The 23,623-nt window shown below is 43.8% G+C and overlaps 1 protein-coding gene across 2 annotated transcripts in view; it reads left to right on the top strand.

Annotated features, from left to right (window-relative positions):
- Window positions 1-23,623, top strand: part of LOC139418207 (homeobox protein cut-like 1) — a 205,615-nt gene that overhangs the window by 114,970 nt on the left and 67,022 nt on the right. For both annotated transcript variants that reach the window (XM_071167482.1, XM_071167481.1), the window contains exons 6-8: window positions 1,266-1,407; window positions 3,398-3,474; window positions 5,499-5,565. In XM_071167482.1, the coding sequence (XP_071023583.1) occupies window positions 1,266-1,407; window positions 3,398-3,474; window positions 5,499-5,565 (286 nt within the window). The remainder of the gene's footprint in view (window positions 1-1,265; window positions 1,408-3,397; window positions 3,475-5,498; window positions 5,566-23,623) is intronic.

The following is a 23,623-nucleotide window of genomic DNA, read 5'->3' as shown; positions in this document are numbered from 1 at the left end:
CAGACAACCTCATCCACTGAAACGCTTCCACTACAACACCACAGAGAGCTAGGCTAAGACTCCCATTGGGAGATTCATCAATGCTTAGCTGTCTTTAAAAGGGATGAAACTCAACGGTCTGGTTGAAAGTATAGTAAAAGTATATGTGCAATGTTAGCAGTTGTAAGAAGATTATCGGTCATGCGGATACCGTTTCAAGAGCCGATGTCCGTGGAGTTACATCAAACGCTGTAAAATAGCTAACATCTAACATCAAATTAGTGGAGCAGCGGAGTCAGCCCAAAGTCATTCCATAACCCCGAAATATAGATCATTTTTTAATAAAGGCTCTCCTCCTCCATAGCCATCTTTATGAGAAAGTATCCCCTGGGCAGTCTTTTCAGATGAATCCCATTGTATAGGCCTCTAAAGCCTTCACTGCTTTTTCTCTTTTCAGAAAGGCAGGGAAAAGAAGGGGAGGAGAAGAGGGGATAGAGGGAGGAGGAGGGTAGGGGGGCCTGCCCTCTCTGTCTTTGGAATTCCCCTCCCACCAAGAGCTAATTGACCCAGCTCAATAGCGGCAATATTTTATTTTGCCATTGATTTTTCCTCTCTTTCTCCCCTCCCCCTCCCCACCGTGCCCCGGCTAAGCTGCAGATCTTCTACCTCAGCGATGGAGGAGAGGAGAATCCCCCTCTCTCTCATTCTCTCTCCTCCTTCCCGCTCTTCCTTCCTCTCTCTCTCTCATCCCGGCCAGCCAAGGCCATTGATCCCCTGCAACCTAAATGTTTAAAGTTCAATTTAATAGTTAAGCGGGAAAAGGGCTCAGAGGGGACTCATCGCCATTGATTATGTGTCAGGGCTAAAATGTTGGAGTTTAAATCACCGCAGAGGAGGAGGAGAGAGCGAGGGCATCAGTGAGTGAGCGAGAGAAAAAAAAGAAGAGAAGACGAGTAAGAAGTGGGGGAAACCTGAGAGCTCTCAGTCAGTAATACAAGTGGGCTGTGCCAATGCACACAGTGGAGTGGAGCCCTGTTCCTCCTACTCCATCTTACTTGGAGAATCCCTCTGTCAGTGTAACTTACAATCCAGACTTAGAAGGATGATGTGATCCTTATGTGGTACCTAATATCGTGTTGGTACTCCGGTTTATTTCTTTCCTGTTATTGTATCACTTACTGACTTTTTGTGTTTTCTCTCTCCTGCCCTCCCTCTCTGTCTCTCTCGCTGTGTATCTCTCTCCCTCTGTATATCTCCCTCTTGCTTTCTCTCTCTCTTTCTCACAGAGGTCACAATTAAAGCACTTAAGGAGAAGATAGAGGAGTATGAAGAGACCCTGAAGAAACAGGCCAAGGAGCTGGGCCAGGAGGAGAGGAGAGAGAGAGAGGAGGAGGGGCAGCTTCACAACGACCATGCAGAGGAGGAGAGGTAAGTTAGTAAGGACTAGCTGTGGAGGATAGGCTAGCTAGTGTTTGCCAACGGGCAGCAACTACTGGCTGCAGCTAGTGTCTGAGTATGAGCGAAGGTTAGGCTTCGACTGAACGATGGTTAGTTTCATACATGTTTGTATTGTAGATAAGTGGGTGACCAAGTTTAGTTAACCTTCCAGTGAGGATTGGCGGTAGTTTATCAGATGCATCAGGGTTGTTGTGAAGGGCACTGAAACGGACTCCCTATCACTTTCACTCAGCACTTGAGCTGAGCAAATATTGAATCAGGAACGGGAGATAACCGGCACTCATTCATTTTTTGCATTGTTTTAACCCACCGTATTCCTATTGAACTTGCTCCTAATCATGGGCGATATCTCAATTTGAACTCGAACACTATACACTAATAGTGTCACACACTATTATATGATCCCATCAGTTTGTCCTGATGGAGGCATATGCGGCCGTTACACAAGGCTTTTATTGGGACCAACCCACCCTAACTGTAATCCCATTGCACTGTAATACCTTTTAATTCTCCGCTGTTTGTTTACTCCTAAACCCCCCCCCCCCCCCCCCCCCCCCCGTATGGATGGTAATACCGCACTGAGCCTCCTGATCATCACTGCTGCCAGACTGTCACTCACCGGACAGGGACACAGTTCGGCTCTGTTATCTGTTATGTCAGAGAGCAACAATAAGGCCCCATTGTAACCTATTGTCACCGCTCTCACCCTTGTTACAAAGACGCCACCATAGACCCCATTCTGCTACCTTGAATTATATTAATGTTTCCTAGTCACCCAAAAATAGCACCTGGGAGGAAAGAGAGGGAGGGAGAGAGCAGAGGTACAGTACAGTGACATGGGGATGAGTAGAGGCACAACAGGGGTGCAGTCATCCACAGAGGCAGGAACTGCCGGGCAGTCAGAACCAATGTGTCAGTGAGGTTTGTCTCCCTTGCTTTGGCTGAGGCACTTCCTCGTTTTTTTAATGCATTTGAGGTTGAGAGGTTCTCTGGTGAGAATGGTGATTCTTGGTGTTGTGGAGATAGCCTTTTTATCCCTGTAAACCAATTTTGATTGGTTGATTTTGTGCCCTGATTTTGACCAATGCATTTCACTCCATTTATGCCACACACTCTGGCAAGGTCTAGGGTATGTGATATCTGGTGATATCTCAGACTCTATGAAACCTAAATACAGACAGAAAATAGATATCCCAGATTGTAAAACCTTATGTCTTCATTATCATTTCCAAATCTGGCGACTACCCATACATACTATAAACAGTGATATCATTGATAACTAACTACTCCCAACCTTTATAGCTTTTCCCTTTGGAAACTGACAGTTTGTCCTTATAACTCCCAAGGAGAAACGGGCTCTCAACCCCTCTCATCTCGTCCCCTCTCATCTCGTCCTCAGTAATAGCTAGCCAGTCAGGAGTCGACATTAATTCTTAAGGGTTTTGCATGTTCCCCTCCTCTTTAGCGCTGCGGTAAATTGATGAGTCGTCTGCCAGTGCAGGAGGGCTGGTGGCATGATGGTTGGCCCAGGTGTTTCAGTATTGATGATACTAACCCCCCGACAGACATGACAGAGCAGAACAGTCTAGCCGCTGTTGGCAAAAAATACAACACTTAAATGTCCTCTCCACTTGCAGTGTACCACTTCAACTGGAATCAGAGCGAGTGCTTGTTCATTTGAGCAGGTGCTATGGTAACCGGTCTTATTTTTTCTAAAGTGCTAATAGGCTGAATTGGTCCCTTCACGTTGAGTGATGATAAATCTCTTAGCTTACCTGTATCCTCTTGATGCTATAAGCCTTTTTTATCTTTAACCTGTTCGCTCTGTTTTGTGTGATGCTAGCAGGCAAACTTGACCCCTGTGATGCAACATTAGCCTCTTGAAATGCCATTAGATACAATGTTGTTTCTTACTGAGGTGATGCTAAGCTAACTTGTATCTGTCCCTCTGTCCACACAGTCAACAACAGGAGAACCAGGAGTCTGTGGTGTCAAAGCTAGAGGAGGCAAACCGTAAGGCCCAGTCCCTACAGACAGGTAATCAGTAGCTCACCTACACCCAGTTATAGTCCCACAGGCCCAACCCTAACTTGAGTTTCATAGGTATACTTTAACAAACCTTTGCATAAATCCCCCAACGTCACACAGTAAGCTAAGGCTAGCTTGGTGTCAACACACTCCTCTGCTGGCAGTATGTCTTTATGTTGACCCAGAAGTCAGTGTCAGATGTTGGATTCCTCTGTCTCTCTCTCTCTTTCTCTCTCTTTCTGGCTGGCTGGCGGCTGCCCAGTGAGTGACAAATCTAGGCCTGTCAACACTGTCCCAGCCCCATGCAGCCTGCTTGCTGCTGTAGAACTGACAGTCCGCTGTCACAGCACATCTGCTCCAGAGTCCAGACCCAGCCACTACCTCTAGTATGATTCAGGCCCAGCCACTAACTCTAGTATTATTCAGGCTCAGCGACTCACTCTAGTATTATTCAGGCCCAGCGACTAACTCTAGTATTATTCAGGCCCAGCCACTACCTCTAGTATTATTCAGGCCCAGCCACTACCTCTAGTATGATTCAGGCCCAGCCACTAACTCTAGTATTATTCAGGCCCAGCCACTAACTCTAGTATTATTCAGGCCCAGCCACTACCTCTAGTATGATTCAGGCCCAGCCACTCACTCTAGTATTATTCAGGCCCAGCCACTCACTCTAGTATTATTCAGGCCCAGCCACTCACTCTAGTATTATTCAGGCCCAGCCACTAACTCTAGTATGATTCAGGCCCAGCCACTCACTCTAGTATTATTCAGGCCCAGCCACTCACTCTAGTATTATTCAGGCCCAGCCACTAACTCTAGTATGATTCAGGCCCAGCCACTCACTCTAGTATTATTCAGGCCCAGCCACTAACTCTAGTATGATTCAGGCCCAGCGACTCGCTCTAGTATTATTCAGGCCCAGCCACTCGCTCTAGTATGATTCAGGCCCAGCGACTCGCTCTAGTATTATTCAGGCCCAGCCACTCGCTCTAGTATGATTCAGGCCCAGCCACTAACTCTAGTATGATTCAGGCCCAGCCACTCACTCTAGTATGATTCAGGCCCAGCCACTAACTCTAGTATGATTCAGGCCCAGCCACTCACTCTAGTATTATTCAGGCCCAGCCACTCACTCTAGTATTATTCAGGCCCAGCCACTAACTCTAGTATGATTCAGGCCCAGCGACTCGCTCTAGTATTATTCAGGCCCAGCCACTAACTCTAGTATGATTCAGGCCCAGCCACTCACTCTAGTATGATTCAGGCCCAGCCACTCACTCTAGTATGATTCAGGCCCAGCCACTAACTCTAGTATGATTCAGGCCCAGCCACTCACTCTAGTATGATTCAGGCCCAGCCACTCACTCTAGTATGATTCAGGCCCAGCCACTCACTCTAGTATGATTCAGGCCCAGCCACTCACTCTAGTATGATTCAGGCCCAGCCACTCACTCTAGTATGATTCAGGCCCAGCCACTCACTCTAGTATGATTCAGGCCCAGCCACTCACTCTAGTATGATTCAGGCCCAGCCACTCACTCTAGTACCTGCTTCATTATGAGGTTACAAGATAAAGTTAAATGTTAAGCATAAAGATATTATCACCAATTGATGAAATTGGTGGCCAGGTTGGGCAACCAGGCAGTAGATAGTCCGTTTTTTACCCACCAGCTTAGTTAAGTTATTATTGCCTAATAATATATACCCTTTGAAACATAACGTTTTTATTGTTTTATTGGGTATTATAGAAGAAGTAGGTCTACCAGAAAAGTATCAACTGCTAGCATGTCATTTATTTGAAAATAGCAGCTGTAATAGGACTGTAAATTAAAGTTACCAAAGTTGTCTTCGATTGTGAAACCTAAGATGGGGATTTTCTAGAAGCCTCACCTCATGTAATTGAATGCAGAAAGGCCTTAGTCAGTCCTTACAGGAATCTATAGAGGGCAGTATGTTAGGGCCTAGCAGTTGTACTTCTTCCATCCAACCACCGCTGGTCTCCATTCAAAATCCTTGATTTGTTTTTTCAGCACTTGAAGCAACTCAGGCAGAGCTTTTGGAACTGAAGAGCAAGTATGACGAAGAGTCGGCAGCAAAGTAGGTCCCAGTTTCTTTGCTTCACACTTTTGCTTGTGTGCTACAGACGCACACACACACACACACACACACACACACACACACACACACACACACACACACACACACACACACAATAAATCCCCAGAGGCGTCTTGGTTGCTGTGCGCCTTTGATTAGGAGATAAAACCCCTGTGGTTGCCATCTGCCGTAATTGCACCTGAATCTATGGAAAATCTGATCCCCTGTAATAACCCACCTCATTCTATAATCATATATCACATTACCCCTTCATACTCAGTCATATTCTCTCATCTGATCCTAGATATGTGTACTGTAAGCCATCCAGCCCTGCCTGACTTGAAATGAATGGAATACAATGTCTATAATTGCTCACCATAACGATGCCGAGTACAAAGTAGTACCCAAGCATTAATCACTGTGTGGCTTCATGATTCATATCAAAGTATTTATGAGTGACATGGAGGCTTTTCAGCTCTGTTCAACCTGAATGTGTTAGAAGGATTGTTGTTGTGAGGTGAAGGATGGAGTAGTCTGGGATAGGTCGAACATGGTTAGTTTCAAGGTTGTTTGTGTGTGTGTCTGCTACATACACTGTGGGTATATGTACAGTACCAGTCAAAAGTTTGGACACACTTACTCATTCAAGGGTTTTTCTTTATTTTTACTATTTTCTACGTTGTAGAATAATAGTGAAGACATCAAAACTATGAAATGACACATATGGAATCATGTAGTAACCATAAAAGTGTTAAAGTAGCCAGCCTTTGTCTTGATGACAGCTTTTCACACTCTTGGCATTATCTCAACACGCTTCTTGAGGTAGTCACAGGTGTGCCTTGTTAAAAGTTAATTTGTGGAATGTATTTCCTAAATGCGTTTGAGACGATCAGTTGTGTTGTGACAAGGTAGGGGTGGTATACAGAAGATAGCCCTAGAAGAATGTTTCTTCAAGTGCGGTTTCAAAAACCATCAAGCGCTATGATGAAGCTGAATCTCATGAGAACCGCCAGAGGAAAGGAAGACCCAGAGTTACCTCTGCTTCAGAGGATAAGTTCATTAGAGTTACCAGCCTCAGAAATTGCAGCCAAAATAAATTCTTCACAGAGTTCAAGTAACAGACCAATCTCAACATCAACTGTTCAGAGGAGACTGTGGGAATCAGGCCATCATGGTCAAATTGTTGCAAAGAAACCACTACTAAATGACACCAATAAGAAGAAGAGACTTGCTTGGGCCAAGAAACACGAGCAATGGATATTAGACTGGTAGAAATCTGTACTTTGGTCTGATAAGTCCAAATTTATCAAGGCACACTTAACCAGCATGGCTACCACAGCATTCTGCAGCGATTTGCCATCCCATCTGGTTTTCGCTTAGTGGCCTATAATAATACATTTTTCAACAGGACAATGACCCAACACACCTCCAGGCTGTGCAAGGGCTATTTGACCAAGACGAAGAGTGATGGCGTTCTGCATCAGATGACCTGGCCTCCACAATCACCCGACCTCAACCCAATAGAAAAGGTTTGGGATGAGTTGGACCGCAGAGTGAAGGAAAAGCAGCCAACAAGTGCTCAGCATATGTGGGAACTCCTTCAAGACTGTTGGAAAAGCTGCCATCAAGGCAAAGGGTGGGTACTTTGAAGAATCTAAAATAAAACTTGGTTACTACATGATTCCATATGAGTTATTTCTTAGTTTTGATGTCTTCACTATTATTCTACAATGTAGAAAGTAGTAAAAATAAAGAAACCCTTGAATGAGTAGGTATGTCCAAACTTTTAACTGGTACTGTATGTACAAGGTGTACTCTATGTACCACGGTGTGAGTGTGTGTTCACAGCACGCATATCTTCATAGCTACTGTATGTGTCTCCATGGCGATTAGCCTATGCCCATACAGTGTACAGTACAAACAAACATGTCAGAGGGGTAATTTTCACTCTCTGACTGTGTTATATCTGTGGAACGGCATGTGGTCTCGGGTCAGGCAGTGCGCAGGCGGTCATTTGTGTGTCGGCCTATCTCAGTGAAATGCTGCCTGTTGCTGCTCCCGGCCACACACACACACATACTGTGCACCACTTTTGTATACCACCCAGCTAGGCTCCTGTGAGTTTCTTAATTAAAGCAGTACTAAAAGAAAGAAAGCTGCTGTTGCCACTGCCAGGCCATCTACGCAGACACACATACTCATACCCGGGTCGCGTTTGAAATTATCCAAGTCCCCATGTTATTGGCCAGGGCTGCGGTGTCAGTCACACACCCACATTATCTCACACACCCATAGCCTTGTGAGGCCTCCCTGTGGTGTATGGACTGGATGAGGCCTCGTGAGTTTAGTCAGTAAAGAGAGACACAGCACTCAGGGAAAGAGGTGTATGGTATGTATGGTTGTGCTTGCTCGAGTCCTTCGGTCACAGAATGGGTTTGTCTGTGTCTTTGTTTCTGTCTGTATATCTATGTGTGTGACTGTGTGTATTTGGCATGCTTTGCATACCAAGAATGTGATCCTAGAGTGCAGCGCTTTCTGTCTGGCAGACTGTGCTGTCAGGGTAAGTGTGTGTCACCCTGATTGTCTCTCAGAACTAGTGAACCCTGTCTCCTCTTAAAACCTAACACCAGCGCTCCTTTGTTTCAGAGGAACAGAACAAGTTTCCCTTCTCTCACACTCCACATTTGAGTGACAGGTTATTGCTGCAGCTAGTGCTCTTGCTCTCTTTTTATCCTCTTGTCTGTTGCTCTCTCTCCCTATCTCACACGCACACACAACTGCGTCTTCTCTCTGAGCTGCAGAAAGCTCTCTTTCTCATTCTCTCTGTGTGTCTTTCTCTGTCAGTCTCACTCGCCGGCCCCTCTTTATTTTACCATGTAGCCTAATCTGGGCCACCGTATTGTTGTCCTGAAGTGGCAATTAAATCTTATTGTTGTCCTACCCGCCATTAAATCCTCTCTGGCTACTGGTCTGGAGTCAGTGTTTAGAGTGGCACTCTGTGACAGCTCTGCTGGTCTGGGCAGATTGTCTCTGTGTAGATATGCCTGACAGACGTTGGCATTTTACCTAGATGCTGACAGGGCTCAAGCTGGAGTTCCCTATTGTTTGTTACAGTGACATGTGGTCTAGAATCTAGGCGGTGTTCTGGGTAGTCTCATGTTGGTCTGTAGTCTGGTAATGTAAACTATGGTCTGTACAATGAGGTCTGTAGTATATAAGATGGTCGTTTAGTCTTCTATGGTTCCTCATCCCTGACGACCCCTCAAAAACCAATGCTTCAATTTGGGGGAAACTGGGCCTTGGTGTCTAGTGTTTTTCTGTCCCTCCCTAATCCTGGTAGAGTTCCGTTGGCGTTGCTATTGTGGTGTACTTGAGCATTATGTGCCTTCAGAAAGTATTCCCACTCCTGAACTTTTTCCACATTTTGTGTTAGTCTGATTTTTAAATGTATTATGTTTAGATTTTTTTTGTCATTCGCTTGCACACAATGCCCCATAATGTCAGTGGAATTATGTTATTCAACATTTTTTACAAATTATACTAAACAATAATATAAACACAACATGCAACAATTTCAATATTTTTACTGAGTTACAGTTCATATTAGGAAATCAGCCAATTGAAATAAATTCATTAGGCCCTAATCTATGGATTTCACATGCCTGGGAGGGGCCCACCCACTGGGGAGACAGGCCCAGCCAATCAGAATGAGTTTTTCCCCACAAAAGTACTTTATTACAGACAGAAATATTCCTAATTTTCATCAGCTGTCCAGGTGGCTGGTCCCAGACGATCCTGCAGGTGGAGAAGCCGGATATGGGCTAGCGCGGTTACACGTGCTCTGGTTGTGAGGCAGGTTGGACATACTGCCAAATTCTCTAAAATTACGGAGGTGGTTTATGGTAGAGAAATGAACATTCAATACTCTGGCACCAGCTCTGGTGGCCAATTGCATGCTCCCTCAACATCTGTGGCATTGTGTTGTGTGATAAAACTGCACATTTTAGTGTGGCTTTTTATTGTCCCCCAGCACAAGGTGCACCTGTGTAATGATCGTGCTGTTTAATCAGATCTTGATATGCAACACCTGTTAGGTAGATGGGTCTTGGCAAAGGAAACTGCTCACTAACAGGGATGTAAGCAAATTTGTGTGCAACATTTTTGAGAAATAAGTGTTTTGTGTGTATAGAAACATTTCTGGGATATTTTATTTCAGCTCATGGAACATGGAACCATCACTTTACATGTTGCGTTTATTTTTGTTCAGTATAATTAAAAATTAAAATCTGAAATGTCTTGATTTAATAAATATTCAACCACTTTATTATGGCAAGCCTAAATCATTTCAGGAGTAAAAATGTGCTTAACAAGTCACATAATAAGTTACATGGACTCTGTGTGCAATATTAGTGTTTAATATGATTTTTGAATGAGTACCTCATCTCTGTACTCCACACATACAATGATCTGTAATAACACTTTGGATGGTGTATCAATACACCCAGTCACTACGAAGATACAGTCGTCCTTCCTACTTAGTTGCCGGACAGGAAGGAAACCACTCAAGAATTTCACCATGAGGCCAATGGTGACTTTAAAACAATTACAGCATTTAATGGCTGTAATAGAAAACTGAGGATGGATCAACAACATTGTAGTTACTCGACAATACTAACCTAATTGACAGAGTGAAAAGAAGGAAGCCTGTACATAATACAAACATGCATTCTGTTTGCAAGGCATTAAATTAAAACTGCAATCAATGTGGCAAAGAAATTAACTTTATGTCCTGAATATAAATCATTATGTTTGGGGCAAATCCAACACAACACATCACTGAGACCCACTTCATATTTTCAAGCATGGGGGTGGCTGCATCATAATACGGTTGTTATGCTAGTCATCGGCAAAGACTAGGGAGTTTTTTTCTGATAAAAGTAACGGAATAGGGCCAAGCACAGGCAAAATCCTAGATGAAAACTTGGTTCAGTCTGCTAGTCGGCTGTTCAGTCTGCAACAGACACTGGGAGACAAATTCACCTTTCAGCAGGACACATAACCTAAAACACAAGGCCAAATATGCACTGTTGCTTACCAAGACAACATTGAATGTTCCTGAGTGGCTTAGTTTCAGTTTGGACTTAAATCGGCTTAAAAATCTATGGTAAGACTTGAAAATGGTTGTCTAGCGATGATCAACAACCAACTTGACGGAGCTTGAAGAATAAAAAAATGTGCGAATATTGTACAATCCAGGTGAGCAAAGCTCTTAGGGACTTACCCAGAAAGACTGATTGTAAAGGTGATTCTAACAAGTATTGACTCAGGGAATTGAATACTTATCCAATCAAGATAAATTAGTGCTTTATTTATTTATTTATTTATTTATTAATAAAAAATGTTCCACTTTTTTTGTGTAGATCCATTTTAATCCCACTTTGTTACACAACAAAATGTGGAAAAGTTTGAAGGGTGTGAATACTTTCTGAAGGCACTGTATAACTTATAACAGTTGAATGTAACTCACAATATGTCTTCTCAAATTACTTAATGAAATTATGTGGCTTGAAAGTGCAGAGGGGACTTTCTGTTCGTTTTTTGAAACACAAAGCTCTATTTTGTGCGTGTCAATCTGACTGAGTGACTGCAATGAAGTCATTTCACAAACAGGACGTTGTGATTGACAAGGGGGGAATTACATTCTCTGAGGTAGAGACCATTTATCTGGCAACACACACACACACACACACACACACACACACACACACACACACACACACTGTCAAGACTGGGCTACCTCTGTAACTGACGTCATCATTATTTGTTTATCTAACCAGTATTTATCCAGGTTGATTAGCATAACTAACCTGGATATAACATCTGACCTAACATATTGACTTCCAAGACAGATGTAGGGTCAACAAATGTACAAATATTGGCAGCATAATGTTTGAAAATGTAGGATTTAAACACAAACAAGCATTATAGGCCCCACCCACCTGCCCCAAACAAGGGTTTAGCAATTTAGTACAAGGCTTAAGTATCCATCTAATTATAATGTAGCACTAATCACATTGGGGGAAAAAATATTTCTGTTAATAGTCTTTCATTCATTGATGGAGGCAGAGAAGAGAGCGAGTGGGATGGAGGGCCCCGTAGAGAGAAAGAAGGAGAGGGAGGGGAAAAGGGAGGGATGGAAACGGTTTACTGAAGCTCTGTGGAGATCCCCCTCATTATTATACACTCTGGGAGGCTGATGCGCACACACACACACACACACACACATACTAACTTCACATTGACAGAATTCCTACATACACACACAATCACACTTCCTACAGCAGCACAGACAGATCACCCACATTGAGTGTACACACACACTTTGTCTCAGTGCTCAGACAGAAGGCCTTGTACCTTATCAATGGCTCCTTGTTCAGTCTCTGAGGGCTAATTACATTGGAGCTGAGAGCGCACCCTGGAAAACATTCCCCCACTTCGAGCGCGCCCTGGAAAACAGTACCCCACTGCCACAGTCCCAGACAGCACTCTGAAAAGACCGGGTCTTTTCCCAATCTTTCGACAGGGTCTTTTCCCAACAACATGCCTCTCTTCATCCTTCCTCTCTTGCAGGGCCAATTCCCCTCCCACACTTCCTGTATGGCAGGGCCATCCTCCCCTCCTCCCTAACTTCCTGTATGGCAGGGCCATCCTCCCCTCCTCCCTAACTTCCTCTCTGACAGGGCCATCCTCCCTAACTTCCTCTCTGGCAGGGCCATCCTCCCCTCCTCCCTAACTTCCTCTCTGGCAGGGCCATCCTGCCCTCCTTCCAAACTTCCTCTCTGGCAGGGCCCTCCTCCCTCTCTTCCTCTCTGGCAGGGCCATCCTCCCCTCCTCCCTAACTTCCTCTCTGGCAGGGCCATCCTCCCCTCCTCCCTAACTTCCTCTCTGGCAGGGCCATCCTGCCCTCCTTCCAAACTTCCTCTCTGGCAGGGCCCTCCTCCCTCTCTTCCTCTCTGGCAGGGCCATCCTCCCCTCCTCCCTAACTTCCTCTCTGACAGGGCCATCCTCCCCTCCTCCCTAACTTCCTCTCTGACAGGGCCATCCTCCCCTCCTCCCTAACTTCCTCTCTGGCAGGGCCATCCTCCCCTCCTCCCTCTCTTCCTCTCTGGCAGGGCCCTCCTCCCTCTCTTCCTCTCTGGCAGGGCCATCCTCCTCTCTTCCCTAACTTCCTCTCTGACAGGGCCATCCTCCCCTCCTCCCTAACTTCCTCTCTGGTAGGGCCATCCTCCCCTCCTCCCTAGCTTCCTCTCTGGCAGGGCCATCCTCCCCTCCTCCCTAACTTCCTCTCTGGCAGGGCCATCCTCCCCTCCTTCCTAACTTCCTGTCTGACAGGGCCATCCTCCCCTCCTTCCTAACTTCCTGTCTGACAGGGCCATCCTCCCCCCCTCCCTCTCGTCCTCTCTGGCAGGGCCATCCTCCCTAACTTCCTCTCTGGCAGGGCCATCCTCCCTAACTTCCTCTCTGGCAGGGCCATCCTCCCCTCCTCCCTAACTTCCTGTATGGCAGGGCCATCCTCCCCTCCTCCCTAACTTCCTCTCTGGCAGGGCCATCCTCCCCTCCTCCCTAACTTCCTCTCTGGCAGGGCCATCCTCCCCTCCTCCCTAACTTCCTCTCTGGCAGGGCCATCTTCCTCTCTTCCCTCACGTCACTTCTTCAGTATCTATTTTTTCTCTTATTCCTCTCAATAAATGCACTATCCTCCTTTTTTAGCCTTTTCTCTCCATCTCATATTCTACGAGACAGCACACATTCACCCATAAAGCTTAGTATCTCGGTCCTAGGTGAAGTTGGAGAAAGTATAATATAAAATATACATATAAAATATTTAGCTTTGTTTTCTCATCTAAAGCTTGCATAAAAGTATTTGCGTGAAAACAATGGGAGTGATGGGACCCCTGTTAGCATGCTCCAGATAGCAAGCTTCCTTGCCCAGAGCTCTTGTATACTGTAGGTACCCACTACCTCTGGGTAGCCTGTTTACTCACCAACTATCTATATATATGCAATATATACAGTATATATTCATTATATATATATATATATATATATAATATACACTGCTCAAAAAAATAAAGGTAACACTAAAATAACACATCCTAGATCTGAATGAATGAAATATTCTTATTAAATACTTTTTTCTTTACATAGTTGAATGTGCTGACAACAAAATCACACAAAAATGATCAATGGAAATCAAATTTATCAACCCATGGAGGTCTGGATTTGGAGTCACACTCAAAATTAAAGTGGAAAACCACACTACAGGCTGATCCAACTTTGATGTAATGTCCTTAAAACAAGTCAAAATGAGGCTCAGTAGTGTGTGTGGCCTCCACGTGCCTGTATGACCTCCCTACAACGCCTGGGCATGCTCCTGATGAGGTGGCGGATGGTCTCCTGAGGGATCTCCTCCCAGACCTGGACTAAAGCATCCGCCAACTCCTGGACAGTCTGTGGTGCAACATGGCGTTGGTGGATGGAGCGAGACATGATGTCCCAGATGTGCTCAATTGGATTCAGGTCTGGGGAACGGGCGGGCCAGTCCATAGCATCAATGCCTTCCTCTTGCAGGAACTGCTGACACACTCCAGCCACATGAGGTCTAGTATTGTCTTGCATTAAGAGGAACCCAGGGCCAACCGCACCAGCATATGGTCTCACAAGGGGTCTGAGGATCTCATCTCGGTACCTAATGGCAGTCAGGCTACCTCTGGCGAGCACATGGAGGGCTGTGAGGCCCCCCCAAAGAAATGCTACCCCACACCATGACTGACCCACCGCCAAACCGGTCATGCTGGAGGATGTTGCAGGCAGCAGAACATTCTCCATGGCGTCTCAAGACTCTGTCACGTCTGTCACGTGCTCAGTGTGAACCTGCTTTCATCTGTGAAGAGCACAGGGCACCAGAGGCGAATTTGCCAATCTTGGTGTTCTCTGGCAAATGCCAAATGTCCTGCACGGTGTTGGGCTGTAAGCACAACCCCCACCTGTGGACGTCGGGCCCTCATACCACCCTCATGGAGTCTGTTTATGACCGTTTGAGCAGACACATGCACATTTGTGGCCTGCTGGAGGTCATTTTGCAGGGCTCTGGCAGTGCTCCTCCTGCTCCTTGCACAAAGGTGGAGGTAGCGGTCCTGCTGCTGGGTTGTTGCCCTCCTATGGCCTCCTCCACGTCTCTTGATGTACTGGCCTGTCTCCTGGTAGCGCGTCCATGCTCTGGACACTACGCTGACAGACACAGCAAACCTTCTTGCCACAGCTCACATTGATGTGCCATCCTGGATGAGCTGCACTACCTGAGCCACTTGTGTGGGTTGTAGACTCCGTCTCATGCTACCACTAGAGTGAAAGCACCGCCAGCATTCAAAAGTGACCAAAACATCAGCCAGGAAGCATAGGAACTGAGAAGTGGTCTGTGGTCACCATCTGTAGAACCACTCCTTTATTGGGGGTGTCTTGCTAATTGCCTATTATTTCCACCTGTTGTCTATTCCATTTGCACAACAGCATGTGAAATGTATTGTCAATCAGTGTTGCTTCCTAAGTGGACAGTTTGATTTCACAGAAGTGTAATTGACTTGGAGTTACATTGTGTTGTTTAAGTGTTCCCTTTATTTTTTTGAGCAGTGATATCTCACTCACTCACTCACACACACACATTCAGATAGGTTTTATTGGCATGTGAAACATATGTTTACATTGCCAAACCAAGTGAAATAAGGAAAAGTGAGAAGAAACAAATGTAATTGTTAGACCAAAAAACGATTAGAAATTAACACTAAACATTGCACTCAAAAATGTTTTAAAAAGATAGACATTTCAAGTGTTATATTATCAGCTATGTACAGTATTTTAGCAATGTGCAAATAGTTGTAGTATGAATAGTGGGGGAAGATAAATAAACAGATAAATATTGGTGATATTTCCAATGTTTGTGGTTGAATGGCAAATCTGGCTGCTGTGGTATTTTGCCTAACAGATATAGGTGTTTATCAATGTTTGATTTGTTTTCAAATTCTTTGGGTCTGTGTGATTTGTGGGAAATGTGTCACTAATGTGGTCATACATTTGGCAGGAGTTTAGAACATTCAGCACGGTTTCCACCACATTTTATGGGCAGTGAGCACATCCTGTCTTCTCTTGAGAGCCAGGTTTGCCTATGGTGACCTTTCACAATAACAATGCTTACTGAGTCTGTACATAGTCAAGGATTTTCTTAATTTTGGGTCAGTCACAGTGGTCAGGTATTCTGTCACTGTGTACTCTCTTTTTAGGGCCAGATAGCATTGAAATGTGCTACATTTTTGGTTGATTCTTTCCAGTGTGTCATTGTTATTTTGCTTTCTCATCATTTGGCTGGGTCTAATTGTGTTGCTGTCCTTGGGCTCTGTGGGGTCTGTGTTTGTGAACAGAGACCCAGAACCAGCTGGCTGAGGGACTCTTCTCTAGTTTCATTTCTCTGTAGGTGAGGGCTTTATGGTGGAATGTGTGGGCACCGTTAGAGCTGTGGCGGTCATTACATTTTGTCAGACATTTGTTTGTCATGCAAAAGACTCGTAATTGACCGTTAACCTCTAGCGTCGAGCAATCCCGTATCCGGGAGCGTACTCATAGCCTCAAGCTCATTACCATAACGCAACGTTTCCTATTCATGAAAATCGAAAATGAAATGAAATAAATATATTGAAACACAAGCTTAGCCTTTTGTTAACAACACTGTCATCTCAGATTTTCAAAATATGCTTTAACCAAAGCTACACAAGCATTTGTGTAAGAGTATTGATAGCCTAGCATAGCATTAAGCCTAGCATTCAGCAGGCAACATTTTCACAAAAGCAAGAAAAGCATTCAAATAAAATCATTTACCTTTGAAGAACGTCGGATGTTTTCAATGACGAGACTCTCAGTTAGATAGCAAATGTTCATTTTTTCCCAAAATATTATTTGTGTAAGAGAAATTGCTCCGTTTTGTTCATCACGTTTGGCTAAGAAAAAATAACGAAAATGCAGTCACTTACAACGCCGAACTTTTTTCAAAATTAGCTCCATAATATCGACAGAAACATGGCAAACGTTGTTTAGAATCAATCCTCAAGGTGTTTTTCACATATCTATTCGATAATCTATCAGTGGTGGCAGCTGGCTTCTCATCAGAAGAAAACGGAAAAATACTGCAGCTGGAGATTACACCAAGCGACCACCTGGGAAATGTAGTCTCTTATGGTCAATCTTCCAACGATATGCCTACAAATACGTCACAATGCTGCAGACACCTTGGGGAAAACATGGAAAAGGTAAGCTGACTCCTAGCTCCTCCACAGCCATATAAGGAGTCATTGCCATGAGGAGGTTTCAAAAAATGCGGCACTTCCTGATTGTATTTTTATCTGTTTTTTTTCTGTAACATCAGTTCTGTGGCACTCACAGACAATATCTTTGCAGTTTTGGAAACGTCAGAGTGTTTTCTTTCCAAAGGTGTCAATTATATGCATAGTCGAGCATCTTTTCGTGACAAAATATCTTGTTTAAAACGGGAACGTTTTTCATCCAAAAATTAAAAGAGCGCCCCCTATATCGAAGAAGTTAATGAACATAAACCCTTTTAGCATCTCCTGGCCTCCACACATACAGTACAAGCCGCATACAAGCAGCTGATGCAGGCTCTTGCAACATCTATAATAAATCAATGAATATACACCACAATAAATCCTTTATTTATTTTAGGCAGGTCTAAAGAAACATTGTGATATGAAGATTTTTTTTTTCAGAAGAACAATATAACTTTGCCTACTGTATGTTATCTGGCTATGCGTCATGCCATAGGTTGTATCTTGTTAATTTAACAGACAAGATAAGCTTATAAGTCCCATGCCATTATTTTATATTATGATTTTATAGTAAGAAGAATATAATTGAACTAGCTGAATAAAATAGAAGGATATTTTTCAGAGAGAGTGCATGTATGAAGTGGCTATGTTGAGCGTAAAAGTGATCATTTGAAACAGGTCCTATACACTAGATTTAGAGTTATTTGTTAACTTTAGTTGTTAATGATGCAAACCTTAGAATGTTTTAGAAATCAAAACACATATGGGCTGCAAGATGTGACTATCTGCTATTGATGATTTGAGACGCAAAAAAAGGTTACCTTCAGTTCCTTGCCTCAGGCTGCACAGATTGTTATTACATCAAGTGATCATATTTTCACCCATCAGACTTTTCTCAATTTAATCTTGTCTTTACTAATATGTCAAATGTGTTTTGATTTAAAATTGTCCATTATCAAATGGTCAGGGGCAGGGGAAAATGTATGTCATCTCTATGCACTCGAAAAGTGAATGGAGGCCATTTTCCCGCCTGTTCGATTTTAACTCAAGCTGGGTAGGCTACTCCGGTTATTTCACTCCACACATTAACCACTGTTTGAGGAGCATGCAGTCTCTTACTGCGCGACCTTGTATGCCATGGGCTCTCCAACCCTGTTCCCACAGCAATCCCGTGCTTAATTTGGGAAACCAAGTGAAATCTGTTCAGGAACATCGATAGTAGCCTAACATGTTTTCACATCAAAACATATTTAATTCAACTGTTGACAGCCCCTCTCTGCACGCTGGAGAAAGGAATGAAGGAGAGAGTGGAGGAGATGGAAACGCACAGTGGTGAGATATTCTGTAACTAAAGGTAATGTGTCATACTATTAACAAGGAACATATATTTTAAAAACATATTACTATGCTCTTCATAATCAAATTCTAATTCACTATAATTGAAGGGCAATTCTGAATGTGTTTAATTGTGGATTATAGGCTAGACCAATATTGAAGAAAAAAAAGACATCTCAAATCTTTTTGGGAGGTTTTCTGTCACGCTTAATATGTGGTAGGCTATGTATAGTATAATCAAATCATATTGTATTGGTCACATACACATATTTAGCAGATGTTATTGCGGGTGTAATGAAATGCTTGCATTCCTAGCTCCAACTGTGCAGTAATATCTAACAATTCACAACAATACACACAAATCTAAATGTAAAATAATGGAATTAAGAAATATATAAAAAATTAGGATGAGCAATGTCGGAGTGGCATTGACTAAAATACAGTAGATTATAGAATACACTATATACAAATTAAATGAGTAAAGCAGTATGTAAACATTTATTAAAGTTACTAGTGTTCCATTATTAAAGTGACTAGTGATTCCATGTCTATGTACAGTTGAAGTCGGAAGTTTACATACACCTTAGCCAAAAACATTTAAACTCCGTTTTTCACAATTCCTGACATTTAATCCGAGTTAAAAATTACCCTTAGGTCAGTTAGGATCACCACTTTATTTTAGGAATGTGAAATGTCAGAATAATAGTAGAGTGATTTATTTCAGCTTTTATTTCTTTCATCACATTCCCAGTGGGTCGGAGGTTTACATACACTCAATTAGTATTTGGTAGCGTTGCCTTTAAATTGTTTAACTTGGGTGAAACGTTTCGGGTAGCCTTCCACAATAAATTGGGTTAATTTTGGCCCATTCCTCCTGACAGAGCTGGTGTAACTGAGTCAGGTTTGTAGGTCTCCATGCTTGCACACGCTTTTTCAGTTCTGCCCACAAATTCCCTATGGGATTGAGGTCAGGGCTTTGTGAAGACCACTCCAATACCTTTAATTTGTTGTCCTTAAGCTATTTTGCCACAACTTTGGAAGTATGCTTGGGGTCATTGTCCATTTGGAAGACCCATTTGCGACCAAGCTTTAACTGATGTCTTGAGATGTTGCTTCAATATATCCACATAATTTTCCTACCTCATGATGCCATCTATTTTGTGAAGTGCAGCAGTCCTTCCTGCAGCAAAGCACCCACACAACATGATGCTGCCACCCCCGTGCTTCACGGTTGGGATGGTGTTCTTCGGCTTGCAAGCCTCCCCCTTTTTCCTCCAAACATAACGATGGTCATTATGGCCAAACAGTTCTATATTTAGGACATTTCTCCAAAAAGTACGATCTTTGTCCCCGTGTATAGTTGCAAACCATAGTCTGTTTTTTTTATGGCGGTTTTGGAGCAGTGTCTTCTTCCTTGCTGAGCAGCCTTTCAGGTTATGTCGATATAGGACTCGTTTTACTGTGGATATAGCTACTTTTGTACCTGTTTCCTCCAGCATCTTCCCAAGGTCCTTTCCTGTTGATCTGGGATTGATTTGCGCTTTTCGCACCAAAGTACTTTCATCTCTAGGAGACAGAACACGTCTCCTTCCTGAGCGATATGGCGGCTGTGTGGTCCCAACGTGTTTATTGTTTGTACAGATGAGCGTGGTACCTTCAGGCGTTTGGAAATTGCTCCCAAGGACGAACCAAACTTGTGGAGGTCTACAATTTTTTTCTGACGTCTTGGCTGATATCTTTTGATTTTCCCATGATGTCAAGCAAAGAGGCACTGAGTTTGAAGGTAGGCCTTGAAATACATCCACAGATACACCTCCAATTGACTCAAATTATGTCAATTAGCCTATTCAGAAGCTTCTAAAGCCTTGACATCATTTTCTGGAATTTTCCAAGCTATTTAAAGGCACAGTCAACTTAGTGTATGTAAACTTCTGACCCACTGGAATTGTGATACACTGAATTATAAGTTAAATAATCTGTGTGTTAGCAATTGTTGGAAAAATTACTTGTGACTTGCCAAAACTATAGTTTGTTAACGAGAAATTTGTGACTCCAACCTAAGTGTATGTAAACTTCCAACTTCAACTGTATAGCATTTCTTAATAGCATGCAATTTCTTCGGCTTCAATGTCTCATCATGGTTGAGTATTGTTCTGTTCTAGTGGATTGTAATTTTGCTGTGGTCTGATAGGGATGTCATTTGGCTGACTGTGAACGCTCTGAGAGACTCTGGGTTGAGGTCGGTGATAAAGTAGTCTACAGTACTACTGCCAAGAGATGAGCTATAAGTGTACCGACTGTATGAGTCCCCTCGAACCCTACCATTGACTATGTACAGACCCAGCAGGCGACAGAGCTGCAGGAGTTGTGACCTGTAGTTTTGTCATAGTTGTGTGTAGGGGGCATATTTTAGAGCTGTCACCTCCAGGTAGGTGTTGTCCCCATGTGTGCTGAGAGTGTCAGGTTCTTGTCCAGTTCTGGCATTTAGGTCGCCACAGACTCGTACATGTCCCTGGTCCTGGAAATTGTTTTTCTCCCCCACTATGATGGAGAAGCTGTCACCATTAAAGTATTGGGATTATATTGGGAGGATATAGGTAGCACACAGAATTACATTTTTCTCTGTTGAGAGAATGTCTCTATTAATTTCTAACCAGATGTGAAATGCTCCTGTTATGATTCATTTAATAGTGGGTTATGTCTGATCTATACCAAATTAACATACCCAAAGTCATCTTCCTGTTATTCTCCTGATAGTTTGGTGGATGGGACTAACAGTTCTCTGTAACCTAAAGGGCAATCAGTGGGTCCATCTGCTCTATGCCATGTTTCTTGTAGGACTGGTGGTACTGTGGTCTGGGTGCAGTAATGGTCACAGCTGGAAGCCAAACCCATGTTCTCACTCACACACAGTTTCTATGTTTTTATGTGGATTGCTCTGCTCCTGGTGTCCATCTCACTACAGTAGATTATGTAATCCATGCAGGGCTAGTGAATCTTCTTTCTCACTCACTTACACACACACTCTCCTTCCGCCTGGCCCCTCTGTGTGTCTGCCTGTGGCTGTCTCTTTCACCTCTCTCCGGTAGAAACTGTGTTCGTGTGTGTGTGTTCGTGTGTGTGTGTGTTCATGTATGGGGGGAACGTTGAGCTGTATATGAGAGAGCAGCGGGTTCTTGCCAACTTGTCTCAACGGGGGCTAGGCGGCGCGTATGTTAGTATGTTAAATAAGTGTGTGTGTGTGTCGCATGGTAATGAGCAGGAAAGAAAGGAGGAGACGGGCGCGAGTCCTCGGGGGCCCCAGCCATAGTGCTTTGATCTGAGGACCCCTCAATCCCACAACCCCACAGAGACGACTCCCTCTGCCACACTCTCTCTACCCAACGCCTTATACTCTGTCCATCTGCAGTTATAGAGATAATCTACATAAAGGCCATATGATGTGTGTTAATAAACATGTTTTTTTTGCATAGGTCTATGCATTAGATTAAGTTACCCAGTTTTTTTATTTATAGATTCCGATTTGCTTTGAAATCTTTGGTAGATAAATGCTTGTGGCATTGTGGCAAACGACTGCTCTGTAAATGTGTTGTCTCTATATTGCAACTCTGGAGTTCTAGAAGGATAAAGACCACTAGCTCTGTTTGATGTCCTCAGAACAGCTGTGACTTGCTGTCTTCATGTCTGTAAAACTGGACTCTGCTGGGCGAGAGCAGGCCCCGTCTGTGCTATTGATTTTGAATTTAGACCTGAGCATGTCTGACTTCTCAATTGGGTTTCTGCCTTGATGAGGTGATATGTGTGTAGTGTACTCTAGTTCTTTGGTCTTTTCCCCACTTTTTTCCCTCTTCCTTCATTCTTCACTCGCTACTCCACTCCTTTAGCCACCTTGTTCTTTCTGTTTCCTTTTTTGCTCCTTACTCATTTCACTCTCTCATTCTTTCCCTTTCATACTCCACGTCTCTCATACTCTTTATACTCCCTCACTATATTTATTTTTCTCTCCCTTGTTTCTTTTATACACACACATTCTCTTTTTCTCTGTCCCTTCGTTCTGTTGTAAAGAAGTTAGTGTGTACAGTAGGAGTGTTTGAGAAGGAGAGAGAACCGCTGAAGCGCAATAATGGTATGCGTCAATTCACTCCGCCGTTTGGGTACGACCCACCCTCCTAAATCTCCTCTAACCATTCCTCCTTCTATCCACCCTTTCCTCTTCCCCTCCCCCTTTCCTCCTCCCTTTTTCATGATTCTGTGGAGGAATGTCACTGTTTTGGCCCAGGCCCTCAAGGTGTCTATCGTCCCCCCGCTTCCTCCATCCCCATCCCTCGTTCCCCCCTCCACGTCATGCCTGGGGCTCTCCATTGATGCAGACAGAAGCCCGGGCCTCAGTGTTTAGCGTGCCACGATCTGAAATTTTAATGCACTGCTTTACAACACAGACCTCCCTACACACACACATTATCAGCGCGGCGGCTGCTGGCTCGGTCTCCCCTGAGCCTTCCCCATTTACTGCTCGGCTGAGCAGCGCGCCCGCCCAGGCACACACGCAAATACACACAGACACAGGCCCCGGATCAGGCGTAGACTGACTGACTTATTCCTCCTCCACTCAAAGGCACGCTCACTCACACCTGCTTACCTAGAGGAGTTGGTTTGCTTTTGTTTTCATGTATGCCCTGTGTGTTTGTGAGAGCGAAACAAGCACTGCTGTGCCTCGAGTATTAGGTTGTTTGGTGTGTCTGTGTTTGTCTCTGTGTGTCTCTCATTTTGCATTGATAATCGTCCAGCTCGAGGTATGACCGTGTGTGTACAGTACAGTGCATGCTCCTCCTAGCGGTGGGCTAGAGGACAGTATAGATAAAAACACCTTTACCCTGCAACATACACAGCAGATATAAATGGCTTACCTGGTATCGCTTTCTGTATAAATGAATGCTATCCTCACACAGCAAAATACATTGTACTGGCTATTTACGGTTGACTTTGGCTTTTTGCTGACAATCATAATTTGCTGGGTGCTCATTGGTCCTATTTCACACATGTGCAAGTGGGTATTAATATGCATGTGCGAATTGTAAGTGTGTTTTTTGCATGTAACAAAGAAGTTTGGCATGTTTGACCTTTTTGCCTTTGCTGTCGTTTTAGACAGATTTCATCACTTGTGTATTAAATATATACAGGTATTAACCTCATAAATATAAAGTCCCCATATTTTTATTTTTTTTAAATTTCAATTCAGTCTGGTATGAGAAGAATAGTTCCTATCTGCAAAAGCAGGGTGTCTGCGGAAAGCTGAGTATCTTGGCTATTGATCTGTGCCTTAAAATCTTTGG

The sequence above is a fragment of the Oncorhynchus clarkii genome, chromosome 10 (genome assembly GCF_045791955.1).
Source record: "Oncorhynchus clarkii lewisi isolate Uvic-CL-2024 chromosome 10, UVic_Ocla_1.0, whole genome shotgun sequence".
NCBI lineage: Eukaryota > Metazoa > Chordata > Actinopteri > Salmoniformes > Salmonidae > Oncorhynchus > Oncorhynchus clarkii.
The sequence above is the reverse complement of the archived record's forward strand: the minus strand, read 5'-3'. Positions and strand labels throughout refer to the sequence as shown.